Source organism: Elaeis guineensis, chromosome 8 (assembly GCF_000442705.2).
Source record: "Elaeis guineensis isolate ETL-2024a chromosome 8, EG11, whole genome shotgun sequence".
Taxonomy (NCBI): domain Eukaryota; kingdom Viridiplantae; phylum Streptophyta; class Magnoliopsida; order Arecales; family Arecaceae; genus Elaeis; species Elaeis guineensis.
Window position 1 is genome coordinate 81,698,502 of NC_026000.2, and position 10,055 is coordinate 81,708,556.

At 34.6% G+C, this 10,055-nt stretch overlaps 1 protein-coding gene across 2 annotated transcripts in view; it reads left to right on the forward strand.

The window, feature by feature from the left end:
* The window catches only part of LOC105032943 (E3 ubiquitin-protein ligase IPI1), a 130,302-nt gene extending 129,481 nt beyond the window's left edge, over nt 1-821 (forward strand). For both annotated transcript variants that reach the window (XM_010907546.4, XM_010907547.4), the window contains one exon: nt 22-821. In XM_010907546.4, coding sequence (XP_010905848.2) covers nt 22-532 — 511 coding nt within the window. In that variant the 3' untranslated portion in view covers nt 533-821. The remainder of the gene's footprint in view (nt 1-21) is intronic.
* The last annotated feature ends 9,234 nt before the right edge of the window (nt 822-10,055 follow it).

Here is a 10,055-nt window from a genome sequence, read left to right on the forward strand (position 1 = left end):
TGCTACTCTCAACTATTGCAGGTCTGTTGCACGCAGTGGAAACAATTTGGTCACATCACTAGGACCTCCAGTTATAGGGGAGGTTAGGGGTCATACTCGTGGTCCTGCCAGTCACATCTATCTTCAGTCTGTATCATCTTCGTCGCTGCGAACCTCTCCCTTTGCTCCCATCAGGAGAATGAGGCCAAGGGGGGTAACTCTAATTTCTTCGGTTGCATCCTCTTCCTCAGCTGAAATTGGCGGTTTCTATGGCTTCTCTCTATCTGGATCTGTAAGCAGGAACCATCAAGAAGGTGAGAACATCGGCAGACATATTGACCGGTTTTATGGATGGGGTAGAGAGGGTTTCTCGCCCCTACCCTGGATCCCACTTGAGGGTGAATCCCAGTGGTGGAGTCCTTTCAATCCTAATCAGAATCCTCAGCCAGGAAGCTTCACTCAGAGAGCAGCTGCTTCTGAAAGGGTTACACACGGCCATCCTGAGAATGGGTATCAGCGCATGTCGCATCCTCGAATGCCACCAAACATCTGAGGAATGCTGCTGCTTGAGATGCTTCAAGATTGAACTTTGTTTTTTCATTTTGTATATCGCCCATATCGCATTAAAATTGTTTTGGACGGGGGAACTGTGGATGTGGCAGTTTCTGTATGGGATTTGAAGTTGTGGACAGTGGTGCTTCTGGAATGATGTTTCCTATGGTTTTATCTTGAGTAGCCCTGACTCTGGTGGTGGGCTGGGCATTTTCTATTTAATCTGCTCTAGAACATCATATATAAAAGCGGAAATAGAGCTGGAAACAAGAGCGCAGGTGCTGTTTCTATGTTATTTGTATGAACCTGCTCTTATTGCCTGGTTCTGCCATTCGTCTGAAATAATGCATCGCCAATGTACCAGGAGGGGAAAATCCTTCCATGTGCCTTATAGAAATATGCTATAACCATGAATCAAACTTATATTTTTTTCTTTGTTATCCAGCAGGCTTCATCATTGTAGATTGCACCTGATGAGGTATGTCTTGTTCTATATCCTCTTGCAATTATAAAACACCGAGTCCTTGCATGTGCGAAGCGAAGACTATTGACCTAAGTGCTATGAGTGTGAGAGGATGGAAGTTGAATGGAGTCCAGTAGGTGGTGCGTCGTCACTGGGGGTGGAAAATGAACAGCCGTCCTTGAAGAACAAGAATAATTTTGCTGCTGAGGGTGGCCGGTCCACAGGTGTTTAAGGAGAAGAAATTATCAATAAGCAATCAACTGAAAGGGAACGATCTCATGGTGGAGAAGAAGGTAGTGTCCCACGTCGTTCATGGGTTTCTACGTTAACTAAGGTCACTTCAAGAAAGGTGTCAAATTTTGGAGAATGAAATAAAAGATGCCCAAGCGGTATGGTTGCTTGATCGTATCAGAAGATTGTGGGGAAGAGACTTGGCCTTGTCGTCTCTAGTCAACTCATTGGAGTCTCTGGCTGGATGACTAGATAGAGAATTTGAGGTCGAGGAGATTTGTTTGAGTTTGTATCCTAGTTGAGGAGCTTTCGGTTGTGTTCGAGTCCGCCATGGAGCCATGGAGTGTTCATTTGGAAAAATAGAAGGCAAAATTGCATCTGCTGAGAAGGGCACCAGTTCTTCAAAGAAGGAAAGCTAAAAGAAGTTGCTACATAGAATCCGAGGAATGGATGTTTGGCCCATGGTTGGCTACCTCGGGGTCAAGGAGGAGAGGATATTTATTCAAATCTCACGAAGGAAGAATGGAAGCCAGCAAGGGTTTGCAGCCCAGACAGGTGGGAAGTATGGCACTTGAGGAGATGTGGTAACTTGCAATGCTGGAAAAGGAATATTGGCTGGGAACTCGCCATGCGGTGAGAAGAGGGCCAAGGAGATTGTTAGTGGAGGATCAAAATTGGAAGATTGCAATCGGACTCTCAAAGTCTAGATTCCATGTTTTAAACAGCATGGAGGATTCCATGGAAAAAGGATACCGAAGTTGGGAACCTTAGCATTGAAAAAAAAAGTTATAGAGCGGAGGAAGGTGGAACTAGTGTTGAAGAGAGAATTCATAGCATATAGAAAGAGGATGGCGTGGAGGAGGAAAATATGAAAATAAAAATCGGCTTAGTTGAATGTTAAATTTATGAATGTGTTTTATTATTCACTTAATATCAATAAATTTAATCGGATTTCTCTTTGTACTTCTATCAAAAAAATGTGGAATAGATTTGAAGTTATCCATGAGGGTACCAACCAAATGAAGGAATCCAATATTGATATGTTATTATATAAGTATGAGTTGTTCAAAATAGAATCTAATGAAATCATAACTAAAATATTTACTCATTTTATTGATATTATTAATGGTCTTAAAAGTTTAGATAAATCTTATACTAACAGTGATTTTATAAGAAAAATCCTTAGATCTCTTGAGCATGGAAAATAAAAGTGATAGCCATACAAAAAGTCAAGAATCTCAATATCTTGCCCTTGAAGATTTTTTTTGTTCTCTTATGACTCATGAATTAATTATGAAGCGAAACAAAAAAAATGAGGTCAAGAAGAGAAAGATAATAGCTCTTAAGTCAACATCAAAGAAGAGAAAAGTGAGGACTCGAAAAAAAAAGATGAAGATGAAGAAATGATCTTCATAATAAGAAAATTCAGATGCTTCATAAAGAAGAAGAGGCAGAACTTCAAGAAGAGACTCTTTTTTAAAGGTGAGCCAAGCAAAGAAAAGGAGAAAGACAGAGACAAGGAGCAACCCATCTATTTTGAATGCAAAAAGCTAGGGCACTTCAAGATAGATTGTCCCCTACCGAAAAAATCAAATGAGGGGATCTTCATCAACCAAAATAAGCATATAAAGAAAATCTTAAGAAAATTTAGTATGGAGAATGTCAAAGACAATGGCATCCCTATGAGCTCAAGTTACAAGTTTGATCAAGAAATAAAAGATAGAACAGTGGATTCAAAGCTATATAGAGGTATATGATCAGATTACTATTTTACTTGACTATAAGTAGGCTAGATATTGTATTCAATATTTACATGTGTAGACATTATTAATCTAATCATAAAGAATCACATGTAATGACTGTTCAAAGAATTTTCAGATATTTAATTGACACACAAAATATTGATTTATGATTTTCAAAATAATCCTCTTTGAATTTAATTGGTTATTCTGATGTTGATTTTTCTGGATGTAAGTTGGATAGAAAAAGCATAAGTGATACTTATCAATTTTTAGGAGTTAATTTGATCTCATGGTTTCGCAAAAAATAAAATTTAGTAGCATTGTCTATGGTGAAAGTTAAAAATTTTGCATCTGAAAGTTGTTATGCTCAACTTTTATGGATTAAATAATAACTAGAAGATTACGGTATAATTTGTAGTACAATTTCTATTAGATGTGATAATACTAGTACTATAAATCTAACTAAGAATCCAATTTAGCATTCAAGATCAAAATATATAGAAATTGAACATCAATTCGTTAGAAATCATATGCACAAAACAATGATGTAATGCATGAATTTATATCAACTGATAATCAAATTACTGATATTTTTACTAAAACCTTAATTAAGTAAAGAAAAATTTTGTTTGAGTGGAAAAAAATTAGGGATTTATGATCCATAAGGTTAATTTGTTCATGCAAATTTCTTAAATGGCTAAGTTATTTTGAAATGATTCTATGACTGTGTACATCAAATCTATGCTTCTTAAAATATGTGTTGAAATGTGCATTTAATTAATTTCGTTGTGTAGTAAATATGGCTTAATTGATTGTATCATTCTTTAGAAAACTTATTTCTGAAACCTATTCTGTACAGACTAAGCCGACTAACCCAAAAATTTAGTTGACTAATCATTAGCTGAGTAACCTAAAAATATAGTCGATCCTCGACTGAGCTGACTCACCTGTAAACTGAGTCGACTCATATGTCAGGATCCAATCCTTAAGATGGAAGCCTTAAGTGACCCCACTTACAGTCTCACTTCAACTCTCCTAGCCATCCCTTAAACCCTACCCCATAAAATAGTTTGCCCTTTGTCCCTTTTTGTGGATTTGCTTACGAATGGTTCTAGTCAAACATGTAGTTCGATGGTTAAAGCTTAGAAAATCCAAAGAAAGATCATCAAGCCTCAAGCAAATAGTGGTCGAACCGGTTTCCTTTGCTTACAGGAAGCAACTTACATGATCAAATCAACCAAATAAAGATCAACTCACATCTTCTCCACCATTCTCCAAGCCATCTTCAAGGTTGCGACTTTCCAATCATGCCATTACCATGGAGAGAAAGGTAGACTTTGATTCCTTGAGCAAGAAAGGTTTTTTATTTGTGAAAAAAAAAGAAATTTTGGATGGAAGTATGTTTGTTCACTAAATGATCTTGTGTATCTAAGTTTACTACTGGAATTTTAAGAAAATCCTTCATTAGAACCCGATGCCCTTGTTTCTAAAGTGAAGGGCACACTACTCCATGTTTCAATTGGTCTTATCCAGGAGCTACTCAAACTACCTCTTGCTAACGAGTCGTAAAACCCTCCTTTCTAAAGAAGAGATGCTTTGGTACATATTTTCGGAAGAATAAATATTGAAGATATAAAGGCTCTTTTTTCAAATCAACTGTCTCTTGAAATACGGTTGCTTCACATTTTATCTGCAAAATCTTTATGCCTCGAGTGGAAAAGTTTGACTATGTCACAGAAAAAGATCTTCAAATTATGCACCATATTGTCTGCGAGTACCTATTGGATCTTTCTACTCTCATTCTCCATCAGATGCAGGAAGCAATTACAAAAAGCAAAGAAAATCTACCATTTGGATGCCCTTGACTCTAGTATTCAAGCATGTCAGGATTAATCTTGACAATGAATCATGCAAAGTGTTGCATCACTTAGATACATATAACAAGCACTCTCTTAAGAGAATGGGATATGAAAAGTTTGGAGGAATTTGGGTAAGAAAAGGATCGTGTGGAAAAAGAAAGGCTGAGGATTTGGATGAGGAACTAAAATCTATGGGACATGCCACTCCTGAGGAACAACAAGATCTACCAACAAACAAGCAAAAATATCTCAGTCAGCTGGTGGTCTTGAAGGACATATCTCCACTCTCTATCGATCAATATTTGATTTAGATTTCAGAATGGCAAATGTGCATCAGTTGATTAGAAATTTGGTCCAGAGGGTTGCCATCATTGAAGAGGAAGTGAAGGTTGTTCGAAAACTTCAAGAGCAAGCAATTTTCATTGTACCTCTACTTCAAACCCAACCCTTAACCTCTACCAGATCTCCTACCTCCTTAAGACCATCCTTTGCTAGGGCCACTAGGTGGCCATACTCAACTTGACATCTTTACCCTCGTTGCTCTAGGACTCAGAGAAGTCCTCCTATTGAGTTCATTGATAGCTCTTCAAAGCCCCATAGCACCAGTAGCCTTTGATCTCTCTACCTATCCTTATCATGCTTTAGATATTTATCTTGTTGTAACTATTTTTTTTACATGCTTTTATGATTAACTGTTTTGGATGCTTGATCCTTCTATGTGTTTTATTTTGTAAAGGACATGCTCTTTAATATTATGTAAATATTTTGCTCATCAATGACACATTATACTTTTGTGAAACGAATGAGCACATTCTTGACTCCATGATTGAATGACTAGTTGAATGATTGACTGATAAATAAATTGATTAAATATACCTCTTTGTTAACCTTTTTGATTATGATAAAAAGGAGGAGAAAATGGAAAAAATGTTTGACTACAAAATGAATGAATGTTGAGACAGGTAATAACAACATTGAAGTTTGACTGCAAAATGAATGAATATTAAGATGAGTAATAATAACATTAAATGAATAAAGAAAAAGTTGATTACAGTGAGCAAATTTTTGAAATTTCACTTACCTATATAAGAAAGGGGGAGTTTTTGTTAAGAAATTTGTTTAAAGTTTGTTTAAATTAATGAAATCTAATTCTATCCTTTTCTGTATAAGAAAGGAGGAGCTAAATTGAAATTTTATCAAATTTTTTTAAAAATTGAAAGATGGTACTCAGAAGATTTTATCATCATCAAAAAGGAAAAGATTGTTAGCTCTAGAATTGATTTTGATAATATCAAAGGTATTTGAGCGTAAATTATATTTACTGATAAATACTTTTGAGAGTAATTGTAGGTTTTCTCATAATGCTTAATAGTTGACTTTATCCAAGAAGAAGTTCTCTAAAATTTAAGTGAATTCATATTCTCAAGTCCAAGATATATGTTGGAAAGCAAAGAAATTAAGTTTACTTAGATAAATGAAAAGTCTAGCCTAGAAGAATCTCTCAGCAAACTCAAATATGCATGAATTAAGTTTAAGAATGTAAGTTTAGCCTAGAATAAGTTTGATCAAGAAATGCTATTTAAAATCAATTTTGGCATGCTTGGTATGTTGCTATGTCAACCAAGTAAGAAGCTTAGCCGATCTAGTCTAGTCTAAGAGAGAGAAACAAAGAAAATTCAAAAGTGCTTCCTTAGTTGACTAAGGTAGGATCTTAGCTGACTCAAGCTTTTGGATAGTCAATCCAATTTCGGACTCAGGATGAAGATAAAAAAATAAAGATTTAAATTTTTTTTTGAGTCGATCCAGCAATCAATAGAGCCAACCAAGACTGGAGCTTAGCCAACTCATGGTATTAGCTCTAAAATTGATTTTGATGACATCAAAGATATTTGAGTATAAATTATGTTTACTAATAATGCACTTGAGAGTGTTTGTATGTTTTCTTAATATGTTTAATCACTTCACCCAAAAGATATATTCTCAAGAAAATTTAAATTTCCAGACTTAAGACCTTCATGATTGGAAGCAAAGAAGTTTAAAATTTGAAAGAAAAATCTAGTCTAGATGTATCTCTCAACAAGCATAATTATGTTTGAAAAGGTAAGCTTAGCCTAAAAATAAATTGGATCAAGAAAAGCTGTCTGAAACTCTTAACATACTTGGCATGCAGCTAAGTCGATCCAGACAGGATCTGACTCGACTCAGTATCAGTTAATAGGAAAGACAAAAATCTTGCTATTTCAGAATAAATCTTCTGAGCCAACCCAAAGATCAACTTAGTCGATCCAATCTGAAGCTTAGCCGATTTAGTAAAGGGAAGAGCCAACTCAGTCTCAGAGGAAGATGAATATAGAAAGCCTCATAAATTAGTAAATTTTTCAGTTGACCCAGAGAATTAGTGAGTTGATCCAGCATTCAAGTGAGCCGACTAAGACAGGATCTGAGATGACCCCATCTCAGGCAGATAGAGCAAGACAAAATGTTGGATTTTTGGTATCTACTGCTGAGCCAACTTAGAGTTTCATTATTGATCTTATGATTAATTTTGATGATCATAAAACTTTGAGCATAAAGATTAGTAATCATGTGTTAAATATAGGATTTTTTTATGCTTACAATAAAGAAATTATTCTTGAAAGAAATCCTCTTAAGATGCCAAGCCAAAGGATTTACAAAAATAAGTTCTCACAAGTTTGGATGGCTCATTATGAAGAAAATGAAATAAAAAGAAGAAAATATCATTTGGCAGTACTAGAGTTGAGAAATTCAATTTTAAGAGGCAAAAATATGAAAAGAATAAAGTTGGAAGATTTTGAATTAACTTCGAAAGATTTTGAGTCAACTTTGGCATGTTGGTATCAAGTGGCATAGAGCTCGAGTTGACTTGTGAATAGTAGGGGTCGACTCTCTCTCAGAAAAATAGAAAGTACAATTTTTAAGTGCAATCCATGAGTTGACTCATGGATAAACGAGCTAACTCGAAGTGAAAACAAGTCGACTTGTGGCATGAGACAAACTATAATGTCTAGTTTTTTGAAGCTATAGATTTGCACAAAAGCCCTCCAATGGCTAGTTTTCAGTCTCCAACAATTAAAAATGGTTAGTTTGGCTTTTTTAAAGGATTTAAAGGCTTCTAAACTTAAGTGAGAGCTAAGAGAAAAGGATTAAAAGTGAGAAACTTTTAGATTAGAGTGAGGTTCATTGAATATCCAAAAGAAAGAAAAAAAAGAGGAATCAAGTATAAAATTTAGAGGGCTTTCAAGAGCAATCATCTCCTACTTCCACATCCTCTTAAGCTTCAAAGAAGAGAAGACAAAGCATCAAAGAGTAAATCATTCAGTCTCTTCTTCACGCATAAAGAGTTCAAATTTTCTATTTTTTTTTGTACTGAAATTTTATATCTTGTAATTTTTTCTTTATAAGTTTCTTTGGAGGAAAGAAACTTGGGGATTAGGCCCATCTAAGCCTAGAATTAGACTTTGTAGGTTTTGGTTAATGAGTCTGTAAAATCAATTGGGTTGATAGTAAGTCCGAAAAACTATCGGTATAAGATTTTGGTTGGTGATCCTAAAAAATTAATTGGATTTGTTTGTGAGTCTGGATAAAACAAACACAATGTAATTAGAGGGATTATAGTGAAATTTTTAAGGAGAATTTTAGGAGTGGACATAGTTGTGGGGTTGCACTGAACTACTATAAATTATTTGTATTTGTGGTGTGCTTTGATTGCTTACTTTCCATTCTTGCATTACTTAGTCTTAATTTCTCTTTAGCATCATTTTAATTGTTGCAAAGCTTATCTTATATCTCAAACCCACTGCTGCATATATTGATTATCTCTCAAGTAGTTTTGTTAAATTAATTGAGTCATATTATTGTTTAGAGATTAAACTTGGTTAAAATTTTTAAAGAACTCAATTCACCCTCCCTTTGGATTGCTAACTTTCTGGACAACAAGTGATATCAGAGTAGGCGCTCTAATATTAGTTGTTGACCTAGCAGTCTTAGAGTTAAAGATCATGGCAACCCCGATTGGATCCTCATTTGTTGAAGGACAATCAACCACTAGACCACCACTATTCAATGGCACTAATTATACTTTTTGAAAAATAAGAATGAAAATTTTTATACAAGCTCTAGATTATGATATACGGAGAGTCATAACTAGAGGATCATACACATCCACAATTATAGTTAATGGTATGTCTATTCTCAAATCGAAAAAGGATGGGGATGAATATGGTAAAATGATGGCTCAATTAAATACTAAAGCTATCAAATATACTTTATTATTCTTTAAATGTGCATGAATTTAATAGAATATCAAACTTGTACATCAGCTAAAGAGATTTGGGACAAATTAAAAATTACTTATGAGAGAACAAGCCAAGTTAAAGAGTCTAAAATTAATTTGCTTGTTCACAAGTATGAAATATTTAAAATAAAAAAATATGAGTTAATTTCTAATATTTTTTCTAAATTTACTGATATTGTTAATGCTTTAAATGGTCTTGGCAAAACCTACACTAACTATAAACTTGTTTGTAAGGTATTGAGGTCTTTGCCAAAAGAATGAAAAGCGAAAGTGATAATTATACAAGAAGCTAAAGATCTTACCAAAGTATCTTTAGAGGAGTTAATAGGTTCACTCATGACTCATGAGTTGAACATGGCTTAAAGAGAAGAAGAGGAAGAGCCAAAGAAGATGAAGACCATCACTCTTCAAATCCACTGCACATTATGAAGAAAGTGATGAGTCGGAGGAAGAAAAAGATGAAGAAGAGAGTAAAGATGATGACGACATGGCATCACTCATAAAAACATTTCAAGAAGTTTCTCATAAGGAGAAGTATGAAGAAGAAAGAATGAACAAAAAAAAGAAAAAAAGAGTGGCACATGCTACAATTGCAACAAAAAGGGACACTACAAGTTAGATTATTTCTTACTCAAGAAGCACCCCAAAAAGACCAAAAAAAGAGCAATGCTAGGTATTTGAAAAGATAGTGATATTTCAAGCTCCGATGAGGAAGAGGAAGCGGCAAATCTTTGCCTCATGGCCATTGAGGATGAGGTAAATTCTAAATTTTTTTTCAATTTATATTTGATGAATTGTTTAAAGCCTTTAATGACTTAATGGATAAATTTTAAATGTTAAGGCTAAAAAATAAAGAGATCAAAATGTCTAATCTTCTTTTAGCATATGAAAAGAGTAAACTATTATTAGAAAAA